The sequence below is a fragment of the Trichechus manatus genome, unplaced genomic scaffold, assembly GCF_000243295.1.
Source record: "Trichechus manatus latirostris isolate Lorelei unplaced genomic scaffold, TriManLat1.0 scaffold00038, whole genome shotgun sequence".
In the NCBI taxonomy this organism is placed as follows: Eukaryota; Metazoa; Chordata; class Mammalia; order Sirenia; family Trichechidae; genus Trichechus; species Trichechus manatus.
This window is the reverse complement of record NW_004443974.1, coordinates 17180131-17199992: the sequence shown is the minus strand read 5'-3', so window position 1 is coordinate 17199992 and position 19862 is coordinate 17180131. Positions and strand designations below refer to the sequence as shown.

General features: G+C 41.4%; 1 protein-coding gene across 1 annotated transcript in view; it reads left to right on the top strand.

The window, feature by feature from the left end:
- Positions 1-19862, top strand: part of AK8 (adenylate kinase 8) — a 170444-nt gene that overhangs the window by 54771 nt on the left and 95811 nt on the right. The window contains exons 6-10 of the mRNA XM_004375786.1: positions 6304-6385; positions 6772-6843; positions 7898-8098; positions 11795-11926; positions 19035-19124. Of these exons, the coding sequence (XP_004375843.1) occupies positions 6304-6385; positions 6772-6843; positions 7898-8098; positions 11795-11926; positions 19035-19124 (577 nt within the window). The remainder of the gene's footprint in view (positions 1-6303; positions 6386-6771; positions 6844-7897; positions 8099-11794; positions 11927-19034; positions 19125-19862) is intronic.

Here is a 19862-nt window from a genome sequence, read left to right as displayed (position 1 = left end):
TTGGCACTCGGTCCAATTCTTCAGCCTTGCTTTTGATGCTCGGGGTTCCAAAGTTGTCGTCTATATCTAATTCACTTATTTTCTTGGGTGTTTGTTGTAAGAGGGACGTTATAAGTCATCTGATTTCACTGCCATCTAGGGCTACCTACAGTATCATTTAGAAAAATCACTCTGCGCATTTCAGCATTGTACAAGTTAATACACTATTGGGCTATGCCCAGAAAAAGGTTAGGCAAAGCTAGGGAACGTTTTGCTGGGGCTGAAGACCCAGTGTGTAGGCGCAAGGGAGGAGTAACCTATCCTGCTACAATCATACATTTAGTATGGTAAGGAATGTCAGTGCTTGTTGCATATTGTTTGAGATTAAACTTTAAAATAAAAATTCTTGCTAGTCATCTTCCAGATGAGTTTAATATGGCTGGCATTCTCAGATTATATGACAGTCTATTTGGTGTGAAAAAAATTGGAACCACTTCTTTATGTGAATCACGATTTTCATGGTTTTGTATAAACCCAAGTAATCAGCTAGTAGGGGAGTTTGATGTCAACTTTTTTGTGTTCATCAAAATAGTCTCCTTGTTCTCACTGATTGGCTTTAGAACAAATCAATATCCTAAGCTTGATCTTTTAAGATACATTTATTTTTTTGGCTGATAAAATCTCTCTCTTTTTTGTTTTATATGTCGGGAAACCACATCATATTTCATTTGAAAAAAGAAAGCGGGTGGCAGTTCTGTGATGCATTTTGTGTTGCTTCCCCTGGTTCAGAATTGGAGCTGAGTGAATCTGATTTATTGAATTCAAACCTTCAGCCTCAGAGTACCTCCTCGGGACCGTGAAAAATCAGCATTTGGCTCCAGGGAGTGCCTCCAATGGAGCTTTCTCAAGTTTGCAGCTGGAGCTGGGAACAGAATCGGGGCGGTACTGGGGGAAAAACCCAGGGGAACACCCATGCTCTGGTCTTTGGAGGAGAGGGGAGGAGATGAAGGGCAGCTCATCAAAAAGGCAGAGGACCCAGAGGGCAACAAAGTCTTACCATGTGAAGTTGCTAATTGTGCTTTAATAATAGTCAGGAGGGCAAAAAAAGCCAGTGTTGGCACAAAGCAGGACAGCCTGTTATGCATCAGGCCATGCTCTGCGGGGCCCGCCAAGTTCCTTAGACTGGCTGGCTTCTTTTCTTTTCTTTTTTTTCATCTGTGACATCTGCTTGGTGCTTGTCCCTCCTGTGATACCGTACTCCTCGCAGCTGTGCAGACCTCCAGCTCTGCGCTGGTGCATGGAGTGCCCTGAGCATACGGCCTTTTTGATGTGTGATAAAACAGTACCAAGCCACGGGGGTATGGTGAGCGAAGGCATCAGAATATCAATTAACCTGCTCGGAACAAAGCTGCAGTGCCGTAGTGGAATAGACATTTCACTGAAGTGTCAGGAAGATGGATAATGTATTCTAATTAGGGATTGACGGATACCTCCTAATCGAGCCACTGCTGGAAGTCAGACCCGGAACCTAACTGTGCAGGGTTATCCTGAATGTCTTTAGTGTCCCATAATGGCAGCTGTAGGATGCTATTTACTGATTTATGACTTCTTGCTTTGCAAGAACTCGCAGCCATTACAGTGTTCTCAGCTAAAATTGTCGTTTCCCCTTGAAAGTCCAGTCCATTTTGCAACTGTACTGTTGCACATAACTTCTATAAATGCAAGAGTTCTGGGAAAGAAGATCTTTTCCAAGCACTGTGGCTAAGCCCAGGGCTTCCATCTTGAGCGCCTCCAGGATTGATGCTCCCTGACACAGAGGCCTTGGTCACTGTGTCTTTCCTTCTAAATGAACCAACGTGGACTGACTTGGGCCAGTGCAGGAATGAAGGATCTCCATGACTGCCTTCCGCATAGAACATGGGGCTGCTTGAACGGGGTGGGGTGCTGTTCTAGAGGTCCCTCAGGGACCTAATTTCGTACACCTGGGTCACTCCCCCTCCCTCACCACCCCTCAAATCAGAAAGAGCAGTCAGAGAGGTGGTGGCCTGGGGTCTGTTTCAGAAACCCCCACCTTGTTTTTTTCAATGTCTCATGTTGCACCAGTGAGGCCAGGCTAATTAGGGAGATGTTCCTCATTTTGCTGCACTTTTCCTGTGTAATTGGAAGTCTCGCTTTCTGCAGTGAGAAGTCGGTGAGAGCTGTTCCCCTGAATAGTTCTAAAAGCTTTGGACCACATACTGATATCAGCTGCAAATTTATGGGCGAGATTATAACGATTGCTCAGTAATGCAATATTAAAAGCAGAGGTCTTTCTTGGTGCTGAGTGAAGATGGAGTTCCAGCCTTCTTCCAGCTTCAAAAAGTGATTTAAAGGAGAATTACCAGCACTTGTACTATAAGAAGCAATCATTGGGCTCACAAATCCTCCCCCCTTCAAATAAAGAAAGAATATGGTTTGGGGGTATGAATTTAGCTAAAGTTCAGAAAATGTTGGTTCAGTTTCCAGGATGTGAGCAAGAGGGCTCTCAGATGCTGTGTCTCCTGGTTCCTGTGGTGTCGCTCACATCTGCAGATGTTTGCTTGTTTTAAGAGCTGCAGCCCAGCACTTGGCTGGCTATAATAAGGACTTGAGGGAGCAAAAGGCTGTTAAAAAAATTTTTTTTACACTTTTGCCTCATTAGTCCTAGAAACTAGGAGTTCAGTGGCTGTGAGTTTTCCTGTATAATTTACGAAATTAATGAAAGCATGCTTGATTTTTTCCAACACTCTTTACTCTGTAAATATGTTTCGCTTTTTGTAACTGTTGGTTGAGCTTGTTGGAACCTAAATATTTTAATATTGAAAAAATGTGAGCACTTTTGTTTTTGTTTCTTAAGAAGGGCATTTCCTGCCATCACTCAAACTCTTCAGTAAATCAACTGTTATGGGTTATGAGCGGCCTTGAGTCTAGGTTCACTCATATCAATCCATCCTCTAACGTTAAAGCAAACAAGTTCTTATAATGATTGAGAGGGAGGGGGCCTGTGGCAAGGGGGGAGGCCCTTTCTACGCATCAGAGTTGGAAACCTCATTTTCAACCACTATTGCCTATCCCCCTTCACTGCAAAATGAAGAGTTGGAACAATTTGCTGCTTAATTTCACTCTTCCAAAGCTCACTTTACCTCATTTATCTAGATATCAAGTCTAAAGCATTGAAATAGTATGTATATAAAGGGGGAAACTGAGACTCATGGGACTTGAAAGGACTTTAGAATTATTTAATCTGAACATTGATGGGGAACATAAAAAATCTTAAGTAAATGGGAAGATAATGTGTTGACTTGATATAAAAATGTCGACCTTCATTAATTAATCTATACACTTAATATAGTTACAAAATCTTAGTAGAATTTTTCTTCTGGAGTTTGACAAAATATATATTTTTATTTGCAAACCATTTATCTGGCAAAGGACTTGTATCTAGAAAGTATAAAAAATGAGATAAAAATCCAATTTAAAAAATGGGAAGACACTTTACCAAAGAAAATATATGAATGGAAAATAAGTACATGAAAAGATGCTCACACCATCAACATCATTAATAATTAAAACCAAGAAACAAAACCTATTGCTATTAACTGAATTCTGACTCATGGCGACCCCATGTGTTACAGAGTAGAACTACTCCATAGTGTTTTCTTGGCTGTAATCTTTATGGAAGCAGATCACCAGGCCTTTTTTCTGAGATGCCACTGGATGCATTCAGACTGCCAATCTTTAGGTTAGTGGTTGAGCACAAACAGTTTGCACTACCCAGGAACCTCAGTAATAATTAAAACCAAAAAACCAAACCCGTTGCCACTGAGTCAATTCCGACTCATAGCAACCTTATAGGACAGAGTAGAACTGCCGCATAGGGTTTCCGAGGAGCAGCCAGTGGATTCGAACCGCCGATCTTTTAGTTAGTAGCAGAGCTCTTATCCAATGCACCACCAGGTTTCCCATTAATAATTAGGGAAATACGAATTAGGGAAATACATATCAAAATCACAATGAGATACCACTACACACCCACCAGAATGGCCAAAATCATAGCCTGACAATACCAACCGAAGGTGAGAATATGGAAAAACTAGAACACTCATACATTATTATTTTTTTAATTTTAATTTTTTTTAAAAATAATATTTTATTGTGTTTTCAGTGAAGGTTTACACAGGAGTTTAAGATCCCATTCAACAATTTCTACACAAGTTGTTCAGTGACGTTGGTTACATTCTTCACAATATGTGAACATTCTCGTTATTTCCTGACAAAATATTTTTGATCCTCATCTGGAAGAACAAAGCTTTTGAAAAAAAGAAAGGGGAGCATGTCCTATTAGATTAGATGTAACATTAAATTACAAAGAAAACAATAATTTAAACAGTATGATTATAGACAAGAATATACGGGCAGAAGGATGGTAACTGTATAGAAAGTATAGTGCCAGAGTTGAGGTCATATCAGAATTTAGACTATGATAAAAGTGGTATTCATATAAAACGGAAAGGGTAGATTATTTCTTAAGTGAGATTGGGACAATTGGCAAGCCACAAGGAAACCAATTAAATCACAGCCCCCCATCATTCCCAATATAAAAATGTCATTATACTTAATATTTAAAGGTAAAAAGTGAAAGCGTAAGAGAACACAATTTAAATGCATGTGAATATTTTTCAGCTTTTGTGGTGGAAAAGGCCTTTTTACGCATCCATATAAAGCCAGAATCCAAAGGGGTGAGGTGGGGAGACTGAATGATTTGGCCAAAAACTTGCGTGTAAAAAATACCATGTGCAAAATTAAAAGGCCAAAGATAAACTGCAGAAAACTTTGGCAACATTGTATGCCTCAAAGGGGTTATGGTAGCATTTGCCAAAAATAGGTTAATATTTTTAATATGTAAAGAGCTCTTGTAAATAAATAAAAGGGTAAAACCCCAAAGGGAAAGAAGATAGATGGCACTTTGAGAAAGAAAAAATTCAAATAACCAATATATACATGGAAAAAATATTGAACATCACTAATGATCAAAGAAATGTGAATTAAAGCAGCAATGTATACTATATTTTGCTGGAGAGATTTTCTTCCCCCCCAAGATAATGCCCAGCATTGGCAAAGATGCAGGGAAATAGGTGCTCTGCCATTGGATTCATAAATTGGTTGGGTCATTTTGTAGAATGATATGGCAAAATGTATTAAAAGCCACAAGAGAATGTATCAACTTTTAGAAATTTATCTTCAGGCTATTAGATGTGCATCAAGATGTATGTTCAAGTATGTACAGCATTTTTAAAAATAATGGTGAAAAGGTGAAATGAAGCTAAATGAGCAAAAGTATGGGCTTAATTAACATTTGGCATGTCAATTCATGCAATACTAGGTAGCTATGAAAACTCTGTGCCATGGGAAAAGGTTCATGAAATGTTTATGGTATATGAAAAGAACAGATTGCAAAATAGTATGTATGGAGTGAGTCTGTTTCTCCCCAGGAAAATATCTCTGCTTGGAAGAAGACATGCTAACAGTGGCTAGTTTGGGTCTGCAGCATTATCTGTGACTTACCTTATTATTTGAGTTTTTTAGTATTTTCCACATACCGTACAATGATCATGCACCACTTTCACAATCAGATTTAAAGAGTTAATTAAAAAAAATAAATATCCTAAACCAGTTCCCTAGCTGTAACAAAGAGGGAGCTGGTGCTTGGGGATTTCAGCCCTACAACAAGTTAGCTACAGAGCAAATCTTGAACTCAGGTCTCATAATGCTTAGTTCAGGGTTTGTTCTTAAGAAAAGTTGGGTTTTGTTTTGTTGTTTCGGGAATCCCATATCTGGGAAACTCTCTTTAGGAAATCATCCAAAATTTAGAAAAAGATATATGCACAAAGATGTTCATCACAGTGTTGTTTATGGTAGTGAAAATTATTAGCCATCAAAGTGTTCAGTTGTAAACCATGGTTAAGTGATTGGGGCATGTTCCCTTGGTGGAACATTGTGCAGCCATTTAAAATGGTGGTAATGAAGAAGCGTACCAGTATGAAAAAACACATGTTGTAGATATAATGGCTGTTGGAAGAAATCAGGACATAAAATATGTATATTAGGATTATAATGATGAACATAAGATTGGAAAAGGATATAAAAATACGAGAGTAGTTATAAGGGTGATGCTGTTATCAGAGACATTTATGTTCTTTTGTCTTAAAAGTTCCAGTCTTTCTATAAAGCTATTATATTCCTTTTATAATAATTTAAAAAATATTCTAAAAAAAAAATGAGCATCTTTCCAAATTCTCTGTCTAGGGCTGGATTCTGGATGGTATCCCTGAAACACGGGAGCAGGCTCTGATGATCCAGTCCCTTGGGATCATCCCCAGACACGTGAGTGAGTAGCCTCCCCAGTTGGGCCCTCCCACCAGAGCTATGGCCCCCGGTCCCCACGGGAGTCATGGAGAGCGAGCGAGCGAGTGACCACTCTGATCTGTGTCACTGGCTTCCCAATGCACATCCTCAGCCCAGACACCATCCAAGAGGAAGGCTTGATGGGCCTGTGGCAAAGTGAGAAAAAGTAGGATGCACACAATGCAAGAGTGGTCATCTGTACTGAGATTATGTTCTTTGTGTTTTGGTGCTGACAAGACCTTTCTTTTAGGAATTCACAGGGACAGGAATGGTTGTTGTTTTAATGTCATTACATAGCAAAAGAAGCATAAAACAAGCCCATCTATGTGAGACCTGCTGCTCAGCATGCTTCTTTTCTCCTCTGCCCAGTTGTGCTGAGTGCACCAGATACAGTCCTGATTGAGAGAAACGTGGGGAAGAGGATCGATCCTCAAACTGGAGGTATGGCCATCCACAGGCATCCCTCCCTGCCCTGCTTTGATGGGTTTCAGAGATGATCATAGTAACACCACCACCTACCACTTATTGAGCACTTACTATGTTCCTGGCACAAGCAGAGGGATCATGAGAGATCACAGAGGCAAACTGAGGCTCAAATGCCACAGGCTGCACTCTGAGCTGAAAGATACTTGGGAGATAGTAAACCCCGGTGGATGAAGAAGCGGAGGCCCTGAGAGATTGAACAAGGAGCCTTAACCATGGCAGAACCAGGCTAGGCTATGGACCGTAATACCTGGGCACTTGGGCTTTGGTCCCCCTCTCTGATGAACCCATCTCCTAGGTTGAAGCCACACACAGGAACCAAGGAGCCCGTCTTTGTCTTCTTGGGACAAACTCTTGTGCATCCGTTGTTCTTTGCGATGCGTGCCCCAGCATGGGTAGCCAGAAGAATGAGGCATGGGGGTTATCTGGGATAATTGGGAAGTACTGTGGGGGAGAGGACCCATGAGCTCAGTCTTCAAGAATGGGCAGTTCATCAGATAGCGTGAGAGTGCTCTTGACCTCCTGGGCTCAGGCTTTGGGTTCGTGGTTCCCTGGCCTTGCTCTTTCTAGGTGTATTACCTGGAATGAGTTACCAAATGTCTGAGACTCAGTTTTCTCTTCTCTACATGGGGATGAAAACACTAAGACTTACCTTATGACAGGACTGCTGTGAGGATGAAATCAGAGGCTGCATGTAGGGCAACATGTTAGAGTGCCAGCCAGAGTAAGTGCTCGAAAAAGCACAGCTGCCTCCATTACCATCGTGCGGAGTGTTGTTATCATCATGTTGATACTGTTAATAGTAACGAGTGCAGACTGTGCTAGAGCAGCATCCTGCACTGCGGCTGTTAGGCGACTATATCCCATCGTGTTCAGCCACCCTGGCCAATGTCTGGCTGCTGGGATTCACAGACTCTGCCTTCCATGACAGCAAGCGGCCAGGCCAGATGCAACCGGTCACCTAACTGCTGCTGGAATGAGGTGATTCTGACCACACCTGTCTTTGTTGCAGAGATTTATCACACCACTTTTGACTGGCCCCCGGAATCTGAAATCCAGAACCGACTGATAGCGCCAGAGGGTATCTCAGAGCTGGAGACGGCTCGGAAACTGCTGGAATATCACAGGAACATTGTCAGGATCATGCCCTCTTACCCCAAAATCCTCAAAGTCATCAGTTCTGACCAGCCATGTGTGGATGTCTTCTACCAGGGTAAACACAAATGGGCAGCTCCACTTGGATGCCTCTGGGACACCCATCCCCAGACATGCATCCAAGGAGCAGGTTTCCCATACACCTCTACCCTCCTTATCCTGACATCACCTAATATGGCAATGGCCAGTGTCCAGTGTCTGGGAGTCAAGTGTAGACATCATAGATGGCCCAGATTCCCGGCCCAGTAACGCATGTGGGGTCTCTGGAAGTGGCCCACTCAGAGACCTTGGGCTAATGCTCTGTACTCAGGTGCAGTCAGATTTCTGGCCCATAGCAGGTTTGAAAGTGACGGAGGTGGGGGAGACGAGGTGAGGGTGGGGGTAGCAAGGAATTTTGGCCTGACCATGAGAGAAAAGGGAGAGAAATTTTATTAGGATTAAAAAAAAAGCAACAGCAATCCACCCCACCATAAGAACCCAAAACACAACAGAAGTCAGGTGCTTTGAGTCCATTTGGAGCAGAGGAAAGCAGCCCCTCTGCTCTTGCCATCCAGAGAAATAATAGTCACAGTGACTTCACAGGAACCAGGCTGAAGTAGGCCTGTGTGAGGTGTGTGTGTGTAAGGAGGTGTGTATGATGGCTGACCCTGAGACTTTGGGATCAAGTGATCTGCGTTCAAATCTAACCTCCACCACATGCCAACTGTGCAGTCTTCAGCAACTCTTTTAACACCTCTGAGCTTCAACTTTGTCATCCCTAAAATGGGAACAAAAATCGTACCTACCTCACAGGTTTAGATGAGTATTAAATGAGATTCTGCAAATCGTGTGCTCGTAGCCATGAGCCCAGTACTGGTTCAGAGAAATGGCTCAATGAACTTCAAATATTATTGCTATTATCATTCTTCAATATCCTGTCAAAAAGGCAAGGACAAGTTGTAATAATTCTATCCCAAAGTAGCTGTATAGTTTTTAAAGGTCTTGCTAAGCTTCTCTTGTCTCAAAATTCAGTTATCCTCTTCGTTGCAATGCCAGGGAAACCCTGGTGGCGTAGTGATTAAGAGTTCAGCTGCTAATCAAAAGGTCGGCAGTTTGAATCCACCAGGCGCTCCTGGAAACCCTATGGGGCAGTTCTACTCTGTCCTATAGGGTCACTGTGAGTCGGAATCTACTTGACAGCAGCGTGTTTGGTTTGGTATTTTGCAATGCCAGGTAAATGAAGCATTTAGTTTGTTTTGACGCAGAGAAAATACCACCACAGACGTTTAAGACACTTGACAGCTTGCAAAGTCCATTTTTCATACATTCTCTCAGGTCCCTTCAAGAAAAAGTTTTGCTCTGGTGGGAGGTGTTTCTGTGTTCCCTGAACGCGGGCTTCACGCCCAGCCTGGCCCTTTCACTGGCCCTCAGCTGCTAGCCAGCTGGTGGAATAAGCGCCTTGGTGCTTGGTTCTGCCTGGGTAGTGTCTATGGTGCAGCCTCACTCTCTGAAGAGGGCAATCAACCAAAAGATGTATGTCTAGAAAATAACGCTCCTTAAAAAAATGCCAGGCTCACGATGGCTTATAATTTACCAGCAATTTTGCATCTCGGAAGGGTCTTTAGTAGCAAACACTACACTCCTAAGATAAGCAACCACAACATTTATCTTATGCCATGATTCCAAATTTACACATTAATTACTTCCAAATTACTTAATTAAATTTAAAAGTTCATATGATCATTCATAAAGAATTCATGCCTGGAATTGTAAGTAAAAATGTGAGTGTCTGAATATTAATTATTATTAATTAATAATGCAGAGAGATAAATTGAAAATTGAAATGCAAAATTATCTCTGTGTTGTTTTTTTAATCTCTGCAGTGCATCCAGCAACCACATATTTTCTAAAAGAATAATTAGTTGTTGAGACTGCCTGGGGGATCATTACTTCTAATTAACTTAGTTATTTACTGTAAATTAAGCATCATTTGTAAGCAGGCTGCTTTGCCTGTAGTATTTGTGCTTTTCGGATGCATTGGGTTATGAAGGTCTGGGAGTAGAGAGTCTTGCTAGGGGGGCTTCTTTCAGGTTTCTCACACGGGGAAAATGTGACATGTGGCAATGGGCTTGGGAGAGTTGCCACAGCTCTGCCAACTCTCTGAGCCCAGTGTACTCATCTATAAAATGGGGTCAAGAATAACACGTCTCTCACGGGATTGTTGAACCAATCAAAGAAGAGGAGTGTTTAGCTTAGCAATGAATGAAGGCTATTGATGATGGTGATGATTATCATCACAACCTTGAAGACAGTCTGTTAACTTCCCTGTGCCTTTAGTTCTAGAAAGAGAGGATTGTAGTATCTCTAATGATCCTTCCAATTAAAAAATCCTGCAAAGATTCCAGGCTTCAAAATTTGTACAATGAACATATCCCAGTGGTTCTCAGCTAGAGGTAATTTGCCCCCAAGGGGATGTTTGGCCATGTCTGGAGACATGTTTTGTTGTTACAACTTCTGGATGTGCTACCGGCATCTAATGGGTAGAGGCTGGGAAAGCTGTTCAACACCATACAATGCACAGGGCAGCCCCCCACAATAAGGAATCATCTGGGCCAAAATGTCAATGGTGCTGGGGTTGAAAAAGCTTGTCACACCTGTAAATGGTTTTAGGGTGGCTGAGTTCCTGAAGTCAGGTGTGTTGGCTCAGCCCCTTGCTCAGGACAGAATCCATTGGAAGGCAAATTTGCAGATGTAAAAGGGCCACCCACGCTGTCTTTGCACAGGATGGTCAGGGTTCCAGCAGGAGGCTAGGTCTGGAGAAGGAGACTCTGCTTTGATGTGGGTGGGCTAGGGGTAGGGGAGGCTGACACTGGCTTGTGGCTTCAGCTCCCGTTGCTCAGGTGCCCCAGTGGCTGCCCTTTTTACAGCCTAATCAGCCTGTTCTCACACCCAGGTGGGAGGCGACCTGGTTTGATGTTCAGTAGTTGTTTCCCTGTGACTTCTTGGCATCCAGTGCCCCCTCTATGGGGGTAACCTTATTGCTGGAGATGCTCACCTCTGTCTTTCCACTTCTCTTTGTTCATCAAATGCCAGGGGCATACCACAGTCCAGGACCATGCGGCTAAATCTGCCCACTCCAGTGACCTATTTGATCATTGCCTCTTTGGAGACTTGCAACAAAGTAGGTGTCACCGGAGTGCAGCTGCACAAATTATTCTCCACCACTTCCTGAGTCCTTTAGAAGTCCCTGCGTGCTAGGCCCCGCTCAGCCTGACACATTTATCAAAGCCTGTATCTGACACTCGGCACAAGCTGCAGAAAGCTGATGTGACCTTCCTCCAGGAAGCCAGCCCTGTCCCAAGGCTTCAGATTAGAGGCTCAGCCCAGATTCCATTTGGAAACATCCAAACCCCATACTGCACATGGCTTGTGTCCCAGGACCAGCCCCCCAACCACAACATACCCAGGGCTAGTTCAACCAGGAGGGAACCACAGACGCCCATGCTGTTTTAGAGGAATGTTAGGGCAGTGCTCCGAGGGGTGGCTTCTGTGGATTTAATCACCTCCTCCCCACCTTGGTGCCCAGGCCTGAAGCGTAATGCTTTCTACCTCAGCTTCACCCCGTGGTGTCTCAGCGGATGCACAGAGGGTTTCCGTAGTGCTGTAAAAGAGAGAAATAATTGCTGCCGTTAAAAGAGCCAAAGCAAAGGTGTTGTAAGCTGATTTCCCTTTATTTAGGACCTGGATTTATTATCCTCATGTCCCCTCTTTCCAGTTCTGACCTATGTCCAAACCAACCATCGATCCAACGCCCCATTCACCCCGCGGGTGCTGCTTTGTGGACCTGTGGGCAGTGGGAAAAGTCTGCAGGCTGCCCTCCTGGCACAGAAATATGGCCTTGTTAATGGTGAGTGCCCTGGTAGTGGCCCTGCTTCTAGAACCTTCTGCCCTTCCAAAAGTTCCTGTTTCATGGGGGTGGCAGAGAGGGTGGGGAGGTCAGTATCACTTGTCTTTCTTGCTGTCTGCTCTTAACTATTTCAGTTAGTTTATCTTTGCAGGGATAAGATTTTTTCCTTCCGAACAATATTTCCATAAAAACATTAACCAATAAAAACATGTCCGCGGCCCAGAGAGCTAGACTATTTTCTAGTCATCATTTTTTATATCCTTTGGAGCAGTGGTTTTTCTGTTATACACCAGAGGTGCTTCCATCTAGCCTCTGCATTTTCCCTTGAAGCTGAAGCTCTTGCATAATATGGATCTGCTGTTGATTTATTTTCTCCTGCCTCGCTTGGCTCCCCCAACCCAGGTCAGTGTGTTTACAGGCAAACAATTTCTGAACCAGAGGAAGACTTCTCGCTCTACACAATTTCAATAAATATTTTACCAGGAGGAGAGAAAATACTGAAATGAGCTCTCTAGGTCTTTCCTAGGGTGGTCCCAGGCAGGCTTGGATGCCAGCCTGCCTTCAAGAGGATAAAGGGTTGGAAAGGAGGAAGAAATTGTAGCAGACACACAGTTCAGTCGGGGGAAGTTTAAGGCACAGCTCCCCGAAACACTCTACAAACCTAAACAATCTCTACTGTATTTACTAAGAAAACATGAGGCCCACACCCCCAAATATATAAATATACATATATACCCCCCAAATTATCCATGTGCACCATATATATATAATCTCAGAAGGATCAAGTTTTGAATAAAAATCCTTTTCACTTAGGTCTCCTCCAACTTAAAATTCCAAAGTCACTGAGACTAGCCAGGAATCAGTGACAAAAATCACACCTAGGAATGGAAATAGGAAACAGAGCAATTATTCCGCAAATTAGCTTAGTATGGAAGAATAATCTGGACACTTCAGGATAAAAATTTGCTTTCCCTGACATCAGTGGTTTTTAAAATAGTGAACAACTGAATTATTCTAATAATTCCTTCTCCTGATTTTACCTGTTAGGAGTATTGTAAGATTGAATTCCCAGCTATGGGTAAGGATGGCTTCGTTGTTAAGAATGAACAGCAGTCTAATTGTAGTTACACCCACATGTTTGTTTTAGTGTCTGCGTTTATTGTTAGGTGAAGAGTTACTGTGCCAAGTGCATTAATGGCAGAGGGAGGATCTGAAAAGCAATAGCAATGCCTTAATACAGTGCACGGCTTCATTTAAATAATTGTCACTACTGTATTTTGTTTAGGCAGGGACTCTCATTCAAGAAAAGTATTTTTTAATTTCAATTGTTTTCACTTTACCAATCATGAAGAAATGAAATTACCTGCCTAGATTTTTCCAGAAATGAAAATAGAAAAGCTCATCATGGTTTTTCCTTTGTAGTCAGTGCTCCACGGTGGGGCTATTTTAGATCATTGAGCATTTGGAGACTAATTCAGAGAGTTCACACTTCTCAAAGCTGTTCTTGGTAAATACAAGACATCATGAGATTTAAGTAAATCAATGGAAAAGCTCTAAGTTTTGAAAAGGTATTCACTGCACTGTTGGGGTTTCTCTGCAGAGGCCTGTCTGAATTCAGAGCTCCAGGAGCTGCCAGCTACCCTGTGGTCACCCCCTGACTTGGTTCTAATCTCCACTTTTATGAATCTCTAAGTCACGGGAAAAAATCAACAAACAACTCAGCTTTCACTCTAATGAGGTTTTTGAAAGAATCTCATTTACAATTGGTAGGAATATAAATTAGCACAACCTTTTTGAAAGGTAAAGGCCACTATGATTAAAATGCTAACTGCAAATCCTTTGGCCCAGTGCTTTCACTCCTAGGATTTTATTCCACTAAAATACTCAGATACTCAGCAAGAGATAAGAGGGTTAGTTAAATACATTATGGTATACCCATAGAGTGGAGTACTGGGCCCCTATTAAAAAGAAACCTATAAATCAACTTGATGTCCATGTATATTGGTAAATGGGAGAGGGGACAGAAAGCAAGCCACCCACTAGTATTCATCAGATAATCTCATTTTTGTTTGTTTAAAAAAGTAGGTTAGATATCAATATTGGTTCATCAGTTGTAACAGATGTATCACAGGAATGCAAAATGTTAATGATAGGAGAAACTGTGTGTAGCAGGGAGAGGAAGTATATGGGAACTCTTTACTTTCTGCATAATTTTCCTGTAAACCTAAAACTGCTCTAAAAGATAGTCTATTTTTTAAAAAATTATGTTAGTTTATACTCAGAAAAAAATATGAAGGAACACCCATACACCAAACTAGCTCTCTTTTAGAGAGTGGTACATTATACACTTCTGACTGATTTTTTTTTTTTTTAATGAGCATGAATTAATTTTCTAATCAGAAACAACCATGAAGATTTTTATTACAATATTATCAATATTATTTATTGAGTGCCTGCTGTATGTAATGTACTTTACTGGATAGACAGATAGGGTCAAATGTAGAATAAGTAAGAGAGGAACTTTAGGGTCCCGGTGTGCCCTGCAGGGCTTGGGGAGAGGAAACCAGTAAAGTGAAGTGAGGCTGACCCAACATAGTCTCGGGCCTGATTGTGTCCAAAGCCTTGATGCCTCACCTGTGCCCCATAGCAGAAAGACGTTTGCCTTTTTTGATCCTCTTGATCAAGATTATAATTCCCCCCGCCCTCCAGGCTTCGCATCTTTAGGAGAGAGGAGACTGTTAAAGTATTTTCTTCGTAGGATGTTATAGAATGAGGTGGTCGTTGGCAGGGGTTTTAAGCCATTCTTTTCTAATTTAAGCATTTAAAGTTAAACATTTTCCTCTAAACACTGCTTTAGCTGCATCCCACAAATTTTTAATATGCTGTGTTTTCATTATCATTCAAGATATTTTCTATTTTCCCTTGTGATTTGTTTTCTGACCCATGTATTTAGAAAAGTATTGCTTCATTTCTCAATATTTGGGGATTTTCCAGAGTTTTTTGTTACTGATTTTTAATTTAATTCCATTGTGGCTAAAGAACATACCCTACATGATTTTGATCTTTTGAAATTTATTAATACTTTTTTTATGGTCCAGCATAGGGTCTATATGAGCGAGTTACATGTGTACTTGTAAAGAATGTGTATCCTGCCATTGTTAGATATGTGTTCTATAAATGTTGATTAGAATAAGATGTTTGATAGTGTTTTTCAAATCTTCTATATCCTTAATGCTTTTCTCTTTAGTTATTATTACAGTCACTGAGAGAGGTGTGTTAAAATCTTCCACTCTAATTGTGGATTTATCTATTTCTCTGCCAAATTTTCCTTAATGTAATTTGAGACTCTGTTATTAAGTGCATATACGTTTGGGATTCTTATGTCTTCTTGATTAAATGATCCTTCATCATTAGGAAATGTCCCTCTGCCTCTGTAGTAATACTGTCTTGAAGTCTACTTTGTCTGATATAAATATAGCCACTCTTTTTTTTTTTTATGATTAATGTCTGCATAGTATATTTTCTATCCTTTTTCTTCTGAACAATGTGTCTTATACTCTTCATGTGTATCTTATACTCTAAATAGTTGGGTCTTGTTTTTTTAAAAATCCAGTCTGAAAGTCTTTGCCTTTTAATTGAAGTGTTTAGTCCATTTAATTTTTTATATAGTTGGTTGTAAGTCTACTATCTTGTTTTTTGTTTTCTATTTATGTCATATGTTGTTTATGCCTCCTTTCCTGCCATCTTTTGGATTTATCAAATATTTTTTAGTATTCCATTTTATTTCCTCTGTTGCCTTTTTTGGCAATACCTCTGCTTTATTTTGTTAGTGGTTGCTCTAGGGATTAAATATGCATCCTTAACTTATTATAGATTATCTTGAACTAATATTATATCCCTTCATGTATAATGTAAGAACCTTACAGGAGTGTATTTCCATTTACCTTGTTCTAGTCCTTTGTGCTATTGTCAGACATTCTACCTCTACATATGTTATATGCCCAACAATACACTGTAATTATTTTTGTTTTAAACAGTCATTTTTCCTTTAAAGAAGTTAAGAACGAGGGGGAAAAGGGCTTTTATACTTATCTACTTGTCAACACTCTTTACTGTTTTGTTTAGATCCAAGCTTCTATCTGGTATCATTTTCTTTCAGCCTAAAGAACTTCCTTTAATATTTCTTGTAGTACAAGTCTGCTGGTGACAAACTCAACTTTTATCTGGCTGAAAATGTCTTTATTTCACTCTCATTTTTGAAGGATGTTTTTGCTGCGTATAGAAATCTATGTTGACAGTGTTTTTTCCTCCAGCGTTTTAAAGATGTCACTCCATTGTCTCTGGCTTGCATTGCTTCTGATGAGAAGTCATACATTATTCTTATCGTTGTTTCTGTATGTATAATGTATCTTTTTTCCCTCTGGCTGCTTTTAATATTTTCTCTTTATCCTTAGTTTTCAGCAATTTGACTATGATGTAAACAGGTGTCATGGATTGAATTGTGTCCCCCAAAAAATGTGTGTATCAATTTGGCTGGGCCATGATTCCTGGTATTGTGTGATTGTTCACCATTTTGTCATCTGATGTGATTTTCCTATGTGTTGTAAATCCTGCCTCTATGATGTTAATGAAGAGGGATGGGTGGCAGCTGTATTGATGAGGCAGGACTCAGAGTCTACAGGATTGGATTGTGTCTTGAGCCGGTTTCTTTTGCCATGTAAAAGAGAAGTGAGCAGAGAGACGGGGACCTCATCCCACCAAGAAAGCAGTGCCCAGAGCAGAGCACATCCTTTGGACCTGGGGTTTCTACATGGAGAAGCTCCTAGTCCAGGGGAAGATTGATGGAGAATAAACTTCTGTTTGTTAAAGCCATTCATTTGTGGTATTTCTGTTACAGCAGCACTAGATAACTAAGACACCAGTTGTGGTTTTCTTTTTGTTTATTCTGCTTGAGTTTCAGAGATCTTTGGATTTATGGGTTATTTTTAATCAAATTTGGAAATTATTCTGCCATTATTTTCTCAAATTTTTTTCTGCCCCATTCATTCTTCTCTCTATCTCTCTTTCTCTCATCTCTGTCTTTCTCCCTCTTTTCCTCCCTCTTCTGGGACTCCAGTTCCATTTATGTTAGACTGCTTGATATTGTCTTCTGAGTCCCTGAGGTTCTGTCCCTTTTTCTAGTCCTTTAACCCCTTCTCTTTGCTTCAGTTTGGATACTTTATATTTCCTGTTTTTCTAGCTTCAAATTCACCCATCTTTTCTTCTGCAATGTACAATTTGCCACTAAGCCCATCCAGTGATTTTTTTTCCATTTAAAATACTGTATGATCCAATCTTAGAATTTCCATCTGATTCCTTTTATAGTTTCCATTTCTCTCCTGAGATTCCCCATCTGTTGATTCATTTTAACTATATTTTTCTTTAAAGTTTCAAGCATATTTATGATGTTGTTGTTGTGTACTGCAGAGTTGATTCTGACTCATAGTGACCCTATGTGACAGAGCAGAACTGCCATATCAGCTTCCTATGTAATCTTTATGAGAGACTATCACCAGGTCTTTTCTTCTGCAGAGCTGCTGGTGGGTTGAAACTGCCAGCCTTTTGGTTAGGAGCCAAACACTTAATCATTGCAGCACCAGGCCCTGGTAGAAATACGCATGGGAGTTCGCTTGAGTCTTTGGTCAATACAAAGCTGTACATGTGTAGGAAGAGACTACAGGAGGCCTGGTAGAGAACAGCTACTGGGAAGCTGTGAACTGAATGGAGATTCACACAGTGCTGGCAAGTGTTGATATTCTGATAGCCAAAGTGGAGAGACCTTGCTGAACACCCCAAACATTTAGGTGGGACTTCTGAAAGCCCACATCTTAGGTGTAGGGATACTTTAGCCCTAGAAGAAGGACTACTTTAGTCCTACCTTAGCAAAGCCTAAAAACAAGTCTCAACAGGATCAAGTTGATCCTTCAATAACTGCCTGTTAGGACTTAACTATTTTTAACTCAATACTCCTTAAAACAGAACACTATGTAGATTTTCAAAAATAAGAGATCTACAGTGTCCAGCATATACTTCAAAACTACTTGACATGTAAAAGAGCAGGAAATTGTGACACATCAAGGAGAGAAAACAAGCCATAGAAGCAGATGAAGAGAGCACACAAGGACTTTATAACAGTTATCATATTAGGTGCTGTCGAGAAGATTTTTGACTCAAGTGACCCCATGTGACAAAGTAGAACTGTCCCATAGGGTTTTCTTGATTGTAATCTTTATGGGAGCAGATCTTTCTCCTGTGGAGCCACTGGGTTGGTCTGAATTACCAACCTTTTGATTAGCAGCTGAGTGCTTAACCATTACACCACCAGGGTTCCTTAAGGAGATGGTAGCCTATATTTAATCACTCAGTGTCTACTGACTGACACCTCCTGTGTGCCAGCCATGGCCCATGATAGAATGGCTCCTGCTTGCGGGGAGCACGCATCCAAAGATAGCCCTGCTATCCACCTACAGTATGGTGCCTTTTAATTATGCGTTAATCTGTTTATTATATAACTTAATCCTATAGTATGGACTACACACCAAAACCCACCCTTCCATGGAAACACCTTGCCAACAGAAGGGCTGTGCAGGCAACAAGCTCCCCACCCTTCCCTGTGTCATAATGATGTGTACGCCCTCATGGCAAATTACTCAGAAACAAGTTAAATAGTTCTCCCCCTGAATGTTATTCCTATTCCTCATCATGGACCTTGGGAGCTTCAAGTACAGTTCAGTAATTCCTGGTGTAACTGAGGCCTTGCAGGAGTTTCTAGGTTGGCGACATCCCTTATTAGTGTCTTCCTTGCCCCCTTCATTTTTAATACATCCTTTGCCAAATGCATTCTTTTTCATTCCACATCTTCCTCCTCAGCTTCTTTTATATGTCCGAGTTTCTTTTTGATATTTATTTTTGCTTGGACACACACCCACACACAGAAAAACCCTTTTATATTTTTTTCAGTGACCTTTTTTTTTTTTCCTCCCAGCAGGCAGCACTAGGGTTTCTTTTTTTCCTCATTCTTTCCTCTATTTAAAATTTAACAGTGCCTTTCTGTTCCTCTCTCCTCCAGTCTGCTGTGGGCAACTGCTGAAAGAGGCCGTGGCAGACAAGTCAAGATTTGGCGAGCTTATCCGGCCTTTTTTTGAAAAGAAGATGGCAGGTAGGCCACACTTCCCAGTAACTGTCAAACTGTCACAGGCTCTGAAGAGAAAGTGCACTGTGTGAGGCCCTATGAGCATCTTGGGGCGGGGGGCGGGGAGTGGTCAAAATTATGGAAAACAACCCACCAGGAGATGGAAGTTGGGGTTTCTTGTAAGCAAAGGCTTCATGTGTTATTCCTTGGTAAGGACCGTTGGCTTCCGTGTCTGATCCCTGGTGGGGCGGGTCTGTGAATGTCCTGTGTTATCACTGGCAGCTTAGAATGTTTCTCTTTCTCAACCATGTTTACACTTCTTAACTGAAGGAGCCAAGAGAGACCACAGAGCTTTCCATATCCTTTATTATGTGGTGTATAAAAATATTCTGGGCAAATATTCCTATTTAATCACAAGTCAGAAGATTCAGACAGCTTTGCAGATGTGAGGATGGACTGGCCATTGGTCCTCAGGAAGTTAGATGCTCACCTGTTTGATGAGAGAAGCTGAACCAGATCATCTTTCCAGACTCCATCTATGATCTACAATCTGAAAGTATTCCTGGGGTCTGACCCGCAGGAAGGGCACCTTTGAGATCAATCTAGTCCAGCTTCCTGACTCCACAAATGAGCCCTGGAGAAGGGGCCGAGCTGCCGAGGCCACACAGCAAATTTGTGGCTGGGCTCCTCTAGACCCTGTGTCTCTTCCCCGGAGCAGTGGGTTCTTGACTCACCCACATGTTCCTCTGTTGCATAAAGTGCTGT